The sequence below is a fragment of the Amblyraja radiata genome, chromosome 3 (assembly GCF_010909765.2).
Source record: "Amblyraja radiata isolate CabotCenter1 chromosome 3, sAmbRad1.1.pri, whole genome shotgun sequence".
NCBI classification, from domain to species: Eukaryota; Metazoa; Chordata; class Chondrichthyes; order Rajiformes; family Rajidae; genus Amblyraja; species Amblyraja radiata.
Window position 1 is genome coordinate 101,373,955 of NC_045958.1, and position 18,469 is coordinate 101,392,423.

The window sequence follows — 18,469 nt, forward strand, 5'->3', positions numbered from 1 at the left end:
CACAACTCTCTGGGTGAAAACGTTTTTCCTCATCTCCGATCTAAATGGCCTACCCCTTATTCTTAAACTGTGGTCCCTGGTTCTGGACTCCCCAACATCGGGAACATGTTTCCTGCCTCTAGCGTGTCCAATCCCATAATAATCTTATATGTTTCAATAAGATATCCTCTCATCCTAAATTCCAGTGTATACAAGCCCAGCCGCATAATTCTCTCAATATATGACAGTCCTGCCATCCCTGAAATTAACCTAGTGAACCTATGCTGCACTTCCTTAATAGCAAGAATGTCCTTTCACAAATTTGGAGACCAAAACTGCACACAATACTCCAGGTCTGGTCTCACCAGAGCCCCGTACAATTGCAGAAGGACCTCCTTGCTCCTATACTCAACTGCTCTGTTATGAAGGCCAACATGCTTTCTTCACTGGTTCGGGTCGAGACCCTTCTTCAGTCTTATTCAGACAACCCTAAACATCACCTATCCATTTTTGAAAGAGATGCTGCCTGACCCACTGAGTTACTTCAGCACTTTGTGTCACTCCATGCACCATTATGCTTTTTATGTTTTAGCGAGGCTGCAGTGAAACAGTGTAGTTCGTTAGGTCATTTATAGGCTGTTAAAAGTAGGATTCATTGCTGCAGTCCTGTCATCACCATTGAGTCAGCCTGAAAGTTACAAACATCTGCTAGTTTCAGCGTCATCATTACGAAACATATCTATTTATATTTCCAGATTATTCACTGAATTTAAATTCATCAGTCTTCTTGGTTTCTGGCCCACTAGTAACTAAACCGCCACACTACCATAATGTTGTCTGGCTACTGTATCTTCACTCTAATTATCAAATTTCAAGATTTATTTGGATTTTAGTTCAGGTTTCTTTTGATAGCTAAGACCATCTACGCATTGAGCTGTTCCCCTGACAGACCCAGGTGACCTGAATTGTCATAAGGTCATAAGTAATAGGAGCAGAATTAGGCAATTTGGCCCATTGTCTAATCTGGCATTCAATGATGGCTGATCTATCTCTCCCTCTTAACCCCATTCACCTGCCTTCTCCCCATAACCCCTGACACCCATTCTAATCAAGAATATATCTATCCCTGCCTTAAAAATATCCATTGAATTCCACAGATTCACCACCCTCTGACTAAAGAAATTCCTACTCATCTCCTTCCTAAAGGAGCGTCCTTTAATTCTGAGGCTGTGACCCCTGGTCCTCCACTCTCCCACTAGTGGAAACATCCTCACCACATCCACTCTATTCAACTTTTTGTTTTAAAATTCACTTTTTGTTTCAAAATTTATGACATGGAGGATATTCTATTGAATGCATATTACTGATGTGACAACCAGCTGTAACATGATACCGGAAACATATACTTCTTCAAAAGAAGTCTACTCTTGTTTTCAGGGAGAAATGGAGACACAAGGAACTGCAGATGCTGCTCAACTAAAAAAGACATAAAGCAGCTGAGTTACTCCAGCACTTTGTGTCTGTTTTACTATTTATTTAACACAATAACCATTGCATTCTTTCACTTCTGTTTGTGTGCAGTATGATTTCACAAGACTGTCTGCAAAACAAAGCATTTCACAGTATCTAGGTACATGGAACAATATATTAATTATCTAACCATTGAAGTTTTGGTCAAGCATCAAAGGAAAGTTCACAATGCACTTTGTTTCAACTCATTTTGAAGAAATTCTATTAAAACAGCAGCATGAAAGAATATTGGCAAAACCTTAAACGATGAAGTTTACTAAAAAGTGAAAGGATTGATTTAGTAATAGAAAGACATTTGGACAGACATGGATAGGCAAGGTTATACAGTCATACAACATGGAAACAGACCCCTCGGCCCAACTTGCCCATGCCGACCAACATGCCCCATGTACACGCCCCACTACACTAGCCTGCGTTTGGCCCATATCCTTCCAATACTGTCCTATCCACGTGCCTGTCCAAATGTTTTTTAAATGTTGTGATATTACCTGCCACTACAATCTCCGCTGGAAGCTCGTTCCATATGCCTACCGCACTTTATGTAGAAAAAGTTGCCCCTCATGTTCCTGTTAAATCTTGGGACAGTTACATGGGGACATGGGCAAATCTCGTAGGCAAGGTACTAAATGAGTATTCAACTGTATTCACCAAGGGAAAGGATGTGAGAACAGTATAATCAGTGTGGAGAATACTAATAAAAAGGAATTACAGATGCTGGTTTATACCCAAGATGGACACAAAGTGCGGGTGTAACTCAGCGGGTCAGGCAGCATCTTTGAACAAAAAGGACCTCTTTCCCCGGAGATGCTGCCTGGCCCACTGAGTTACACCAGCACTTGGTGTCTCTGGGACTAGTGTAGATGGGACATCTTGGTCAGCATGGACAAGTTTGGCCGAAGGGCCTCTTTACATGCCGTATGACTAATTGATAGACCGATGTCAGTAATGGGATGTTGATGTATTCTAAAGCCCAGAGAACCAGCAGAATGTGTTTCCCCTCTTTGACCTTCCGACTTGGCAACTGCTGTCCTCTCTGAAAGCTGAAGGGCTTGTCCCACTTGGGCGTTTTGTGAGTAATTTATGCATTATCATTTACGAGTCACGACGCACGACGCGCGCGTTGTGCCGCACACGTGATGCTCGCATGGTGTGTAGTGATGTAAGCAGTGACGCGCGGTCCTGCGCGGCGCCCCAGGATTTTGGTATATACAAAATCTTCGCGCGCCATCTGCGTGACGCGCAAATGACGCCCAAGTGGGGCAGGCCCTTAAGGGAGCACAAGCCCATTTAAGAAACAGCCTTGTGCTTAATTCGAAAGTCTGTCCAAACATCGCTCTCAATCTGAGACACCTCTGTGTGACTGGATACACGTTTGCTCTGCAGGAGATGGAGGAATTTGTTCAGAGCTCTGGAGAGCATGGCATTGTGGTGTTTTCCCTGGGCTCAATGATAAAGAACCTCACCACTGAGAAGGCCGATTTGGTCGCTGAAGCACTGGGGAAGATTCCGCAAAAGGTTTGTTTCTTTATCATAAGTTCTGATTAGAGTCATAGAGTCTTACAGTGTGGAAACAGGCCCTTTGGCCCAAGTTCTCCACAATGGCCAACATGTCCCAGCTACATGAGTCCCACCTGCCTGCATTTGGCCCATATCCCTCTAAACCTGTCCTATTGATGTACCTGTCTAAATGTTTCATTGCAATAGTACCTGCCTCATCTATCTCCTCTGTCAGTTCATTCCATACCCCCACTACTCTTTGTGTGAAAACGTTACCCACTCAGATTCCTATTAAATCTTTTCCCCTCATCTTAAACCTATGTCCTCTGGTTCTCGATTCCCCTACTTTCGGGCAAGAGACTCCGTGCCTCTACCCGATCTGTTTAGTTTAGTTTAAAGATACATCGCAGAAACAGGCCCCTCGACGCACCAAGTCCACACCGACCAGCGATCCCCGCACACCAACACCACCCCACACACACCAGGGATAGTTCACAATTACATTTGTTTGTGGTTTTGGAGCTGGGATCGTCCAAGATTGGGAAAACGAGGTCAAAAACCACAGTCCTTTTCCATTGGGGAAGGTAACCCAAGTTTGCTACCATGATTTCTCCATGTGCAGCCCCAACCTAAAACTACGCGGAGAAAGAGAAGATTTTTTTTTCACCGTTTCCCAACTTCCTCAATCAATAAAAATGGGACAATATTATGGATGCCGGAAATCTGACATAAAGCCAGAACATGTTTGAAAATGCTGCATATATTTTCGTGTGGAGACATGTTTAGTTTAGCAATACAGTGTGGCCCTTCAGTCCTCTGGGTCCACGCTGACCAGTGATCCGCGTACACGAGCACATACTAGGGACAATTTACAATTTTTATCATAATCGATTAACCTACGTCTTTGGAGTGTGGGAAGAAACTGGAGAACCCGGGGAATACCCACGCAGGTCACGGGGCGAACGTACAAACTTCATACAGACAAGCACCCATAGTCAGGATCGAACCCAGGTCTCTGGTGCTGTAAGGCAGCAACTCTACCGCTGTGCCACCGTGCCACCCTGTAGAAGGATTCTGACCTGCAACATCGCCTGTCCTTTCCCTCCACAGATACTGCCTGACAAAAACATTGTTTTTCTTGTTGTTGAGGATGACTCGCTTCCACTCTAATTTTGTGGGTTCCGAAGTGACTTGAGGTCAAAGTGGGGCCACGGACCCTTTCACAGAGAGGACAGGGGGTGCCTGATATATGGTGTGGGTGGATAAATCCTGAGATCCTGTCTTTACTGTCTTTTACCCACGCCGGTCACAGGGAGAATGTACAAACTCTGTACAGAGAGCACCCATAGTCAGGATCGAACCCAGGTCTCTGGAAACCATTACTGGACCTCTGTGTGCTCCCCCCCCCCCCCCCCCGCATGGGCTGCAGAATAATAAGTACATTTTCAGACCCAATTCCCAAAGACTTAAGTAACACGTTATATCCCGTTTTTCTATTCATTGTCATGATTGCTACCTTTCTCAGGTTCTTTGGAGATACGCTGGTGAGAAGCCAAAAACATTGGCATCAAACACAAAGCTGTACAAATGGCTACCTCAGAATGACTTGCTTGGTAAGAGACAGAGTATTTGTATTTATCTTTATCTTTCCTCCTTTGCTGAAGGTTTGAAAGGAAATTGTTGATTCCTTGTGGGTTGAGGTTTCTTGAAGCTTCTTCTGCTCTGGCAGTTCATTCCAGATAAGGATGACCCACTGAGTGGAAAAAGTTGCCCTGAGGTGTCGCTTAAATATGGCCCCTCTCACCTAAGCCTATGCCCTCTAGAGTCCTACAGTACGGAAACAGACTCTTCTGCCATGCCAACCAAGATGCCCCATCTAAGCTAGTCCCCTTTACACACGTTTGGCCCATATCCCTCTAAACCTTTCCTAACCATGTAACTATCCAAATGTCTTTGAAATGCTGTTATATTACCTGCCTCATTTACCTCCACTGGCAGCTCATTCCATAAGCATAGACACTGAATTTTGGTTTGAGGTTCGGGCCCTTCTTAAGACGGAATCATTCCGCCCAAAATGTCACCCATCCATGTTCTCCAGAGGTGCTACTTGACCCGTTGAGTTTCTCCAGCACTTTGTGTCCTTTTGTGTAATCCAGCATCTACAGTTTCTTGTTTATACAACAAACATGGTTGCTGTTTAACTACCTCCACAGCTCAAGAACAAATGGGGAAGGTCAATAAATGCTGGCTTTGCTGTCAATGTCCACACCCACGAACAAATGAATAAACCATGTGTTTTACAATAATTTGAACATTTATCCATGCAACAGTCTATTAGTTTAGTTGACGTCAGGCTTAAGTCATAATTTATTTTAGACAGTGTGGAAACAGGCCCTTCAGCCCAAATTGCCCACAACAACCAGCATGTCCCATCTACACATCCCACTTGCCTGCATTAGACCCATATCCCTCCAAACCTGTCCTATCCATGTACCTGTCTATTTGCTTATTAAATGTTTAATAGTCCCAGCCTCAACTGCCTCCTCCGGCAGCTCATTACATACACCAACCACCCTTTGCGTGAAAAGGTTACCCCTCAGATTCCTATAAAATCTTTCCCCCTTCACCTTAAACCTATGCCCTCTGGTTCTCAATCCCTCACTCTGGGCAAGAGAATCTGTGCGTCTATCCGATCTATTCCTCTCATGATTTTACACCCTCTATAAGATCCAGGGAATAGAGTCCCAGCCTACTCAACCTCTCCCTATAGCTCAGACCCTCGAATCGAGCAACATCCTCATAGATTTTCTCTGCACCCTCTCCAGTTTGAGAACATCTTTCCTATAACATGGTGCCCAGAACCGAACACGAAACTTTAAATGCGGCCTCACCATTGTCTTATATAACTGTAACATGACCTCCCAGCTTCTATACTCGAGTAATTTTCTGTGACTTTAATTTCAGGGCATCCCAAAACAAGAGTATTCATCACTCACGGTGGTACCAATGGGATATATGAAGCCATTTATCACGGGGTGCCTATGCTCGGCATTCCTCTGTTCGCTGATCAGCCTGATAACATGGCTCACATGAAAGCAAAGGGAGTTGCTGTGGTTGTTAATTTTGCTACATTGAGTACACAGGAGTTGGTTGTTGCTCTCAACACTGTGATTAATGACACGAGGTAAGAGTACAGCATTAAGGGGAGGTGGAATTAATGTTCAATTTATTTCAGAGTGTAGTGCTTTGATCTCCCTCACATAAAAATCCCATGTAGGCGATTTTTTAGGCGACTGCCGGCGACTGTCATAGTCGTAACAGGTCGCCGAAAAAACGGTGACTGGGCCCCCCCCACGACAATGTCTACGACAACCTACCACCTAGTCGACGGCAAGCTACGGCAAGCTACTGACAACCGGTGACCCATTAGGACGTCCACCTACGACCACACCTATGACAATCTATGACCGCACAGGCGACAACCTACGACAACCGAAGTCAACCTCTGTCCACCCGCGACAAGCTACGACAAGCTATGACCCTGTCGGTGACAACTGAAGACAATTCAGTCGGCAGTACCTGTTGTAAATACGCTCTTCTCAAGCTTGCCCCCCAGTCTAGTTCAGTCAAAAAACCTCGAAAACACTTTGTGTCTTTCTTTATGTAATTTTAGTCTTTAGTCTTCAGACTTTCGAGATACAGTGTGGAAACTGGCCCTTCGACCCAAAGTCTGCACCAACCCGCACACTAAAACTAATCCACACTAGGGACGATTTACAATTTTACTGAAGCCAATTAACCCGCAAACCTGTACATCTTGGGATTGTGGGAGGAAACCTGAGCAACTGGAGAAAACCCATGCGGTCCCAGGGTGAACATAAAACGCTTTACAGAAAGCACCCGTAAGTCAGGATCGAACCCGGGTCTCTGGCGCTGTAAGGCAGCAACTCTACCGCTGCGCCATCGTGCCGACCTCTTGTGATCTGTAATGAGCAGTTTGACTAAATAAAACTTAGCATTCAGATGGAAGTTGATACATGGATATATGGGACAGAATAAAGTGAAATCAAGCAAAACTATGACTATTTTTATTCCCTCAGGTATAAAGAAAATGCAGTGAAGTTATCTATAATTCAGCGAGACCAACCGATGAGTCCTTTGGAAAGATCTGTGTACTGGATTGAGTTTGTTATGCGACATGGAGGAGCCAAACATTTGCGGCCTGCAGCACACTCTCTGTCTTGGTACCAATATCATTGCCTGGATGTAGTGGCGTTCCTTGGTGCATGTGTGGCAGTTTTCCTATATCTCCTCACAAAATGTTGCTTGTCCTGCTGCAGAATATGCAGGGGCACGAAGGTAGAGAAGGAAAAAACTCAATGATGGCTTAAAATACACTGGACCACTTTGAGTTTATAGCATTGTAATTGCATTGTAATTTCTATGATCATGCCTGTAAATTGCACGGTGCTTTATGCCGCTGCCACGAAAGGCTATTGAGAAAGTTAATTGCATTTCGTGATCATGTATGTTGCCAATGGTTTGATCTCATTTTATAATTTGCGATTTCAAATTGTGCTTAAAGAGTGATATGTCAAGGTGACTCACGATGAATCTCATTGATAATCATTCTTGCAATCTGGGATGTCACTAAGCTCAACTAACAAAGTGCTGGAGGAACTCAGCAGCATCTGTGGAGGGAAATGGACAAGCGATTTTTGGTCAGACTGTTGGATTGGAGGCGAGAAAGCTGGTAAAGAGAGAAGAGGGGAAAGTGGGCAAGAGTTGGCAGGTGGAGGCCAAGTCAGTGGATATTTTTAAGGCAGAGATAGAGAAATTCTGGATTGGAACGGGGGGGTTAGGGTTTTGGGTAGAAGGCAGGAAAATGGGATTCAGAGGTGGAGATCAGCCATGATTGAATGGCGGGGTGGACTCGATGGGCCGAATGGCCTCATTCTATTCCTACAGCTTGTGATATGTGTGGATGGGCAATTAGTAGATGGGTGGAGATAGTGATAAAGGCTAGAGACAAAAGGCGTTGGATGGGAAGGGAGGAGTGAAGATAAAGCTGGAGGGAGGAATATGGGTTGGAAAGGGCAGTAGGAGGGATGGGGGAATGGGGGTGGAATAAAAGGAAAGGAAAATAGGGGACTCAGAATAGAGAGGAAGGGAGATGAGCGGAAGGAGGGGAAATGAATTGGATATTAAATACAGTACACACACGGGTGGGAGGAGGCATTGGGAGGAAGACCAGATAGGGTGAAAGAGAAGAGAAGGTGTTGGCTTGCCTGAAATTGGAGAATTCAATGATCATGCCCTTGGGTTGTAAGCTACCCAAGATGAATATGAAGCCTTTGAGTTTGCATGCAACCTTACTCTGGCAATGGAGGAGAACCAGGGCAGAAAGGTCAGTGTGGCTGGGAAAGAACTGCAGATGCTGGTTTAAATCGAAGATAGACACAAAATGCTGGTGTAAATCAGCGGGACAGGCAGCATCTCTGGAGAAAAGCATTGGGTCTGAAGAAGGGTCGCGATCCGAAACGTCACGCATTCCTTCACTCCAGAGATGCTGCCTGTCCCGCTGAGTTACTCCAGCATTTTGTGTCTATAAGGTCAGTATGGGAATGGGAAGGCGAGTTAAAATTGTTAGCAACCAGGAGATCCAGTAGGCCTTACTCTACGCTTGGACTTTCTGATGTCAGGGTCGCCTGAAGAAAACTCCCAACCCGAAACGTTGCCAGTCCATTTTGCTCCACAGATGCTGCCTGTCCCGTTCATCCAGCACTTTGTTTTTTACCCAGGATTGCAGTATATGCCGTCTCTTCTGGCTTCCTATTATCTGTTGTTGGGGTGATGTTAATCAAGTAACGCCTCAGAATTTAGAGCATTTTCAAACCGTCAACGTGGTTTTATGAAAGGTAAATCATGTTTGACCACTTCGCTGTAGTAACAATCACAATCAATAAAGGGAGACCTGGAGAAAAAATGTTTTTGGATTTCCAGAAGCTTTTTAACAGGTTGCCAAACGCGAGCTTGTGAACAAGTTGAAGCCATGAGGGTGGCACAGCAGTGCAACGGTAGAGTTGCTGCCTTACAGCGCCAGAGACCCGGGTTCGATCCTGTCAAGGGTGCTTGCTGTCTGTATGGAGTTTGCACGTTCTCCCTGTGACCACGTGGGTTTTCTCCGGGTGCTTCAGTTTCCTCCCACATTCCGAAGACGTGCAGGTTTGCCGGTTAACTGGCCTCTGTAAATTGTCCCTAGTGTGTAGGATGCAAAAGTGGGGTAACGTAGAATAAGGAACGGGTGATCGATGGTCAGTGCGGACTAGGTGGGCCGAAGGGCCTGTTTCCAGAGTCTATCTCTAAACAAAACTAAACAGGATAAGAGGCATGGGAGTGAGTGTCTTACCACAGATTAAAGAGTGGTTGCAACACAGGAAGCACAGAGTCCTCAATCTGACAGTACTTCCTTTATAAACATCCATGTACAGATCATGTACAGTAAACTGCTTTCCCCTATGGAACGATGACTTCACCCATCCTGGCTTCAGGCAGCTTTGGGCCCACAAAGCACAGTGAACTGCCGTCACTGATTTATATAAAAGTTACAGGAGACGCTTTTATTTATATGTAAAAATGATATCCCAGGATATCATTTTTACATGTAAATAACATTTTACTAACATTTACTACTCCATGAATAATGTCATAGGAACTCTTAAGCCCCTGTCCCACTTATGTTGAAAACCTTCCTCGTCTATGAAGAAAACCGGCTTCGACTAGACCTGCGACAAAAAAATTATCGATTTTTAAAACGGCAACCAATTTTTAGTCGAGGCCAGTTTTAATCATGATGAAAAAATAGCAGCAACCTAGATGAAGCTTCAACCACGCGGAAACCACTTTCGACCATTACGGAGAGTGACCAAAACCTCCGGTGATCTCATGGAAACCTTGGGTGGCGGGCAAGGTCACCAGAGGTTGCTGTTTAGGTCTCCTAAGTGGGACAGGGGCTTTACATTAATCTGAGTTGGCACATAAAGTTTGCTTAGAGATAGAGCGTAGAAACAGGCCCTTCAGCACACTGAGTCCATGCCGACCATCGATCACACTAATTCGATGTTATCCCGCTTCCTCATCCACTCCCTGCACGCCAAGGGCAATTTCAACAGAGGCCAATGAACCGACAAACTTGCACGTCTATGGGATGTCAAAAGAAATCGGAGCACCCAGAGGACACCTTCGCGGCACTTTAATTCGTGCGTGTCTCACCACTTCATCTCCTGGCTTTGTCGTAAATTGTTGATGAGGTTTGTACGGCACGACCTTTTGATTCAATTTCTCTTGTTGAATAATCAAAATGAGCTGCAAGTGCTGACTCTGAGGAGTCAGAGGGGAGTGCAGGGGAGAGATATGTTTAAGTTTTGCCTTCCATCACAGTGAGGAGGACTCACTGTGATGGATGTTTATGTGAATTGAATTGTGTTGGTGTGTGTCTTGGTTCTTTTTTTGTATGGCTGCAGAAACCAAATTTCGTTTGAACCTCATGTGAGGTTCAAATGACAAATAAAAGGTATTGTATTGTATTGTATTGTATTGATGGCATGGCCGTCTGCAAAACCCCCAAGGCAAATGGTGGCAATGGTGAGGTGAATCATACAGGAAGGGCCCAGTTTCCTTCATTGGTTCAGGCAGAAGTATATTTACCCAAGCACCAAAGTTAGGCAAAACACCTTGGCATTCATTACTGTACAGAAATGTGCAAAAAGGTACAGAAATACAGGCCGGATTAAATAAATTGTTGACCATTTTCAACACTCTTTCCTTTCTCTCCCTTCTCTCGCTCTCCTCTTCTCTCTCTCCTCCCTTTACAGCTTTTTACTGTACCTCGGTACACGTGACAATAAACTAAAACTGAAACCGAACTATCTCCCTCTTTCTCTCACCACCTCTCTCTTTCCATTTCCCTCTCTTTCACTCCCTCTTTCTCACCTTTACCCTCCCTCTCTCGCTTTCTCTCTCTCTCTCACTTTCACTCTCTCTCTCACTCTTTCTCTCACTCATCACTCTCCCACGTTCTCTCGCTCTCACTCTTCTCTCCGGATGCTACAACATTGTTGATGTCATTCCATCACCTTTGTGAAGGTGATCAGATTGTGTACAGAATCCATCGGCGATACTTTGGCGTTTGGGAATCCTGCTGTAAAACAAAATAATCAACTTAACTACAAATATGAATATTGTCACTGAAGAGACACAAAGTGCTGGAGTAGCTCAGTAGGTCAGGCAGCATCTGTGGAGAAATAGGAAGGGTGATGTTTCAGGTCGAGAGCCTTCTTCGAAATGCTCGTTTAAATGTACAGGCCATGTGAATGTTGGGCGTTCCGCATTCCTAACCCGGGCAGGATCTTATTGTCAGAGTTCCACACAGAGGGAAACAGGGGCAGCCATTTTTAACACAGCAGCGTCTCACAAAGAAAAAAATAATCACCATGTAATGTTTTACTAACATTTATTACTCCATGAATAATGTCATAGCATCTCTTACACCAATCTGAGTTGGCACAAAAGGTTTGTTTAGACCAGGGGTTCCCAACCTTTTCCGTCCAGTTTACGCCCTGGCAACTTTAATAGCACATAACAATGTTATTTCACTTATTTATGAACAATTAATGATGAACAGATACTAGAATACCAGAACCAAACACAGTCAGTCAATGAGAAAAATTATGTACAAATCCAGAATCAACAAATTTACCCCGAGGGTAAATTTACCCCAGGTTGGGAACCCTTGGTTTAGAGATAGAGCATAGAAACAGGCCCTTCAGCCCACTGAGTCCATGCCGACCATCGCTCACCCATTCACATTCGATGTTATCCCGCTTTCTCGTCCATTCCCTGCACACCAGGGGCAATTGGCAACAGAGGCCAATGAACCTACAAACTTGCACGTCTTTGGGATGTCAGGCGAAATCGGAGCATCCGGAGGATACCCTCACGATCACGGGGAGAATGTGCAGAAACTGCACACAGGCAGCACCCGAGATCAGGATGGAACTCGGGGCTCTGGCAATGCGAGGCAGCAGCTCTCCCACCTGCGCCACAGTGTCACAGCGCCACCCTTAACATGTCATTATGGAGCTCTGTCAACTGTAGTAGGCCCCCCTCGGTCATGGCTGACCATGGGTGATGCATCCTCAGATGCAAGCCTGGGCGATGTCATATGGAGGACAGACTGTTGCCCATGCAGCACGTCCCCCCTCTCCATGTCGCTGATCAATCCAAAGGAACAGCAGGGCCGTTACAGTTTGGCACCAGCGCCATCGCAGGAGCTGCCAGAGCGAGGTTGTAGACAACGACGAACTGCCTTAGGGACTCCGACTCCAGATTTTTCTTGACGTTTACTCCTGGAGCCTTTTCCATGACTGGATATGGCCACAAGGCAGTGGAGGTTTTAGCTGGGAGTTTTCCCTCTTCTAGATGGACTGCCTTCCCAGGCTGACAATCCCCATCTGCCCGTATCTGTCAACTACTGATCAGAGATATCATCCGTGGTCAGATTTTAAAGCAATTTAAGTTTGATAGAGTCAAGAGAACTGGTAATTTATTAATATCAGAGATACTATATTTGAAAAAAATGTGTGGTTGATGTATAATTTATATAGGAACATTATGATTTCTTTAGGTTAAACATGGGTTGTTATAAATTGAATGCTTTTCTGTTTGTCACTGTATTGAACGTCAAACTGGCATGGTAATTGATTACCAGAGAAAAAAAATTATCATGATTTTGAACATCTGAGGAATAGTTATGACCAACTGAAAAATTCAACATATTCACACGAGGACTGGAGTCTGAATCTGTCACCAAAAATATTCTTTACAGGCTGCACTAATGGTCCAATATTTTTTAAATGATCACATGTGCAGACAGAGACATACAGTATAATTCTATTTTTGCATACAGTTCCCTGATTTATTTCAAGAAACAGGGGCAGAAAATATTCACTGCAAATAAATCTGTTTCTAGCTATGTGATATATCTCTGACTTGAAGTCTGTTTTTAAATTCCACGAAAGTAAGTTGGGCAGGTTAGGAAACTGGTTTCTGCCATCAAATCGAACGACTAATCATGATCAATACCTCACTTCCGAAGTGAATTTATGTGAGATCCAACAATATATTATTATTATTATTATTATTATTATTATTATTATTATACATTATACTTATGGGCGCCTTTCAAATGACTCTCAAGGACGCCTTACTAAATTTAGTAAGCAGATCACAAAACATATAAGTGGAATGAAACAAAACAAAAAAAATAGTAAGAATACACAATTCAAAGAGAGAGCAGCGGCAGGTAATCGCGCCAGCGTTCACTCTCCCTATATTATATATATATATTTAGCACTGCTAATTTTTCTTGAATAAACAACTAATAAAATGGATGATCCTTCCAAGTTAAAGTTAATAGTTTTTTTTCCTTTTCGTACATATTGTCGTTTGCATGTTGGGCGATATCAGTTGGAGAATGGAACACTGAGGAATAATGCCTCTCCTCGCCATTAATATTTGGCTGCTGTTGTTTAATATTGCAAATTGCACAGTAAGGCAGTTTGACATGACAGCAACCATATCCCTTTAGCAGGCAAAATGTGCAGGAAAGAACTGCAGATGCTGGATTAAATCGAAGATAGACACAAAACTCCAGAGAGAAGGAATGGGTGACGTTTCGGGTCGAAGACTTCAGTCTGAAGAAGGGTCTCGCCCCAAACCATCACCCATTCCTTCTCTCCAAAGATGTTGCCTATCCCACTGAGTTACACCAGCATTTTGTGTCTATATCCTTTTAGCATCCTGCCCTCTGCATTATGGGTTTGCGCATCTCCTGAAATAATTCACTGCCATGAAAGTTTCTGGTGTCACATATGCACACAGTGATGTCACATCAAGATCTATGATGCACATCTCGACCCTGACATTAAAGATTTTGACTACTGGAGCAAGGGCAGCTTGCTACAATTATAAAGGACCAGGCAACATAGGGTCATTGTGTGGAAACAAGGCCTATGGCCCAACTTGCTGCGACCAACATGTCCCATCTACACTCAGGGATGGAAATGGGGGGGGGGGGGGGGGTACACAGGGGGATGGCGTTCCCCTACCTTTCAGTTTCCAGTTTATGTCCAATTTCTGTACAAGAAGGGAGTCAGAGTTGTTAAATACTTTTTTTTTTTAAATGACCATGGAAAATCGTTACGAGTCACGCTGCATCGGCCATAAGATGAAAACGATTTGTTAACTACCACTGTTCGCAATTGTTAACAGCCAGTAGTTAACACGTAGTTATACAATGTGTCATCAATACATCGATCCACATTCCTCAGTACATGTAATTGTGTTTTGACCATGTATTAATGACACCGCTTTCCTCTGAATAAAATTAATGAGGGAATTTAATAAACTCAGTCATTGCTCCGGACCGCGAGCACGGGCTGCTTCTGGTGTGCAGGTAGTCACATTATTTTATTATTATTTTATTATTCTCTCACTCTCTCCCCCTCGTCCTCTATCCTTCTCTCGCTGTGTCCCTGTCTTTCGCTCTCTCCTTCCCTCCCTCTCTCTTTGTCTCTCCGTCTTTCGCTCTCTTCTTCCCTCCCTCTCTCACTCTGTCTTTCGCTCTCACCTTCCCTCCCTCTCTTCCTGTCTCGCTGTGTCTCTCTGTCTTTCGCTCTCTCCTTCCCTCCCTCTCTCCCTGTGTCTCTCTGTCTTTCGCTGGAGTAACTCAGCGGGTCAGGCAGCATCTCTGGAGAGAAGGAATAGGTGACGTTTTGGGTTGAGACCCTTCTTCAGACACTCCAGCCTGACCTGCTGAGTTCTCCAGCACTTTATGTTTTGCTCTTAAAATAAATCCATGGTCCGCTGAAGAAACAACACGATAGACCACTCTGGAAGTGCCAGTTTTGCTGTACACTGAACATAGAACATCTCATAATACACCCCGAGTGATTTAATGGGGTAAAATTTTTTTAATCTGTTGTCTAGAATTAATCGATACCCACCCTATGTACCTTATACCAGATTTAAATCGGAATTCCGATTTTTTCGCTTTCCTATTTGTCAATTTTTTGTGCCCGATTATTTGGCGGCCAATCAACTGCTGTCTCTAAGGGGGTTGCGTCCAATCACCGATGAGCTTCCCTTAAAATTCCCATCCAATCAACAAATCTTTCTCCTCCCGTCCAATCAGCCGCTGTCTCCAAGGACATTACTTTTCCTATTACCTGCCCCCAAGAAGAAACTGCATTTTCAGATTAAGTGTTTCAGTTAAATTAGAATGGATGGGGAGAAAATTAAATAAGTAGTACCAATAGTTTTTTCCAGCCTAAATCGTGAGTGGTGAATATTTTATTGTGGGTGGTTTTATTTAGCAAAACAATAGTGCAAGCGGAAATATTTTATTAAATATCACTATCAAATTTTATTATATATCACTATCAAATCACTATTAAATATCTATAAATTTCAGATTTGTGTACCTCTGTGAAAATGAGCATACTGAGATACTTTAAAAGACAGCGTCTTCAGATCGATGAAGAAATAAATGATAATGAACACTCAGCCAGAAAATAAGGCAAAATTACTTGATAATGATAATGTAACTGATGCAGCTGTTTCGCCCGATGCTGCATGTGAAGACATTTCAAAAGATATTGAAAAATGTGATCTTCCAGACTGTTGGACACAAGAAATGTACTTAGACAGAAAGAAAGAATATCCCTGGCTAATTGTTAAAAACAGAAAACTAGGATGTAGTATATATACAGCAAGTGTGGTCATCTTGGACTTGAATGAACACAAGGAATTCATTTGTCTCGTGAGTGGTGCAGTGTTAATGTAGTAGGAGTGAATGATGACAAAGCAAAACAGTTAATGAGTTTAAGAAAAAAGATTTTTAAGCACAAAAATAGTGAAGCTCATATCAGATGCCAAAAAATCAATGAAAGCTGAAAAAAAAGCAATCGAAAATGTAGTATATATGTCACTGAAAAAGGACAAAGCAAAAACAGGTCGAGTTTTTAGAACTGTATATAATATTGTACACAAAGTTAGGCCATACACAGATATGTCTTCTGATATTGAGCTACAAGAAAGAAACGACATCAACTTAGAGTACGTTCTACACTCTCGTAAGTCATGTGCAGATGTTTCTCACCACATAGGGAACCAGATGCGAACGACAGTGGTGGAACATAATTTCAAAACAATCTAAAATGTCTATTATCATTGATGAATCTACTACTATTAATGGGGAAACTATTCTAGTAGTCTGCTTGAGAGCAGCAGTTGGTGAATCTTCCCAACCTATATCATTCTATTTTGACTTAGAACAAATGAAACTTGGTGCAAATGCAAAATCTATATATGATGTGCTTCTAAGGTGCTAACAAAGAGGTGTTTTTTCAATACAGTACCTAAAAGAAAATGTGATATCACTTGTATCTGATGGTGCATCAGTAATGTTAAGACGAAATGCAGGGGTTGCAAAACTATTTCTTGGTGATTTCCCTAATGCAACTGTTTGGCACTGTGCCAGTCACAGGCTTGAACTCAGTGTAGGTGATGCTATAAATGAAGTTGCAGGTTTGAATCATTTTCAGATATTTTGTGATAAATTGTATTCCTTATATCATAGGTCTCCTAAGAATCAGGATGAGTTAACTGCATGTGCTGAGGCTCTTCACTGTCAACTGTTGAAAATTGGTCGTGTTTTCAGTGCGAGATGGGTTGCTTCGTCTTACCGAACTGTAAAGGCAATGGGGCAGTCTTATAAAGCTATTAGGGAGCATTTTGGAAAAGCAAGCTGTGATGCTTCAAGATCTGGTGCAGCGAGAGCAAAGTACGAGGGGCTGAGAACAGTATTAGAATCATCAGCTTTCGTAAATAATTTGGGCTTGTTGATGGACAGTTTGCTAAAGTTGTCTGAACTGTCACTTGAACTGCAGAACCAAAATTGTACACTTAGTAAAGCACATGAGCAAATTAAACGAACTATCAAGGTTCTTGAATGCCAAATAGAGAAGCCAGGAAATTTGTCATACTCAAGTGGAGAAAGCAACAAGCCAGATGATATTTAATGGACTAAATTTTTACTTTTTACCTTTGGAAATAATGATGTAGAAGAAATGGCAGAACAATTTGGCTTAAATGGTCGGCTTAGTATAATAATAATAATACATTTTATTTGTGGGCGCCTTTCAAAAGTCTCAAGGACATCTTACAGAAACTAACAAGAGTAAAAAAACATATAATCGGAGTAAAATAAATAATAAAGACATCACCAATACACAAATTAAAGACAGAATTCAATCCAAAGACAAAAAAATCAAAAACACAATGTGAAGAGAGAGCAGCGGCAGCTAAACCGCGCCAGCGTACACTCTCCCTTCCGACAGTATCAGAGCCTTCAGAGAATTCAAGGAATCTAAAGGGAAGGTAGTTTCTGCAGATTTTCAGCAGCTGCTAACGGCTGTAAATACAATTCCGGTATTAACAGTAGAATGTGAAAGTGGCATGAATTTCTGCATGTCACCACAACGTGCAAGACTTCAAACTGATCATCTCTCAACTATTCTACTTATTAAGTTGGTGGGACCTCCTCTGTCAGAATTCAACCCCGAAGAATATGTGAGGACATGGCTTCTTAGTGGCAGAAGGTGTGCTGAAGAAACGGCATGCAGAAAGAAAGAGGTGACAGAAAAAAATGGAGATTATATACCATTATGGAACATTTTGTAATTGTAATGAACAGAGAGAGAGAGATGCAAGAAAGCAGGTATGACATATAATACACAATAAACTATATTATAAATACACAATAAACAAGTTATGCATTCCTGTACTCTTACATGGGTATGACCGCACATAAACCCCCCCCCCCCTTCCTTCCCAACCTCACAGACCTTAGTGTACCCCTTGTTCCTAAAACCCATTTCCATACACTAGTCCCACCTGCCTGCATGTGGCTAAAACCCCCCTAAACCTGTCCTATCCATGTACTGTGTAAATGTTTGTTAAACGTGCGCTACAACAAACCTCAACTACTTCCGGTATCTCGTTCCATACGCCCACCACACTTTGTGTGATAAAGGTACCCCTCAGGTTCCCATTAAATCCTTACCCCCTCACCTTAAAACTATGTCCCCTGATTTCTGAATACCCTATGCACCAGATGCATATTGCAGTTACCAAATCTATTCCACTCAGGATTTTGCACAAGATCAGCTTCATGTTTCTTATGACCCAATGCAAGAGCCCACTCAGTAAAGTCCCCATCCACACAACACTCTCCAAATGTCTCTCCCCTTTCACCCACCTCTCCATCCCATCTCTCTCTCTCTCCCCCTTTCTTTCTCGTGCCCGGCCCCCGGCGCTCGCGCGCGCATCCCCGCGCGCGCCA

The 18,469-nt window shown here is 43.3% G+C and overlaps 1 protein-coding gene across 9 annotated transcripts in view; it reads left to right on the forward strand.

Annotated features, from left to right (window-relative positions):
* The window catches only part of LOC116971339 (UDP-glucuronosyltransferase 2A1-like), a 70,471-nt gene extending 61,969 nt beyond the window's left edge, over positions 1–8,502 (forward strand). For all 9 annotated transcript variants that reach the window (XM_033018435.1, XM_033018438.1, XM_033018441.1 and 6 more), the window contains 4 exons: positions 2,893–3,024; positions 4,532–4,619; positions 5,971–6,190; positions 7,107–8,502. In XM_033018435.1, the coding sequence (XP_032874326.1) occupies positions 2,893–3,024; positions 4,532–4,619; positions 5,971–6,190; positions 7,107–7,389 (723 nt within the window). In that variant the 3' untranslated portion in view covers positions 7,390–8,502. The remainder of the gene's footprint in view (positions 1–2,892; positions 3,025–4,531; positions 4,620–5,970; positions 6,191–7,106) is intronic.
* Positions 8,503–18,469: the final 9,967 nt, after the last annotated feature.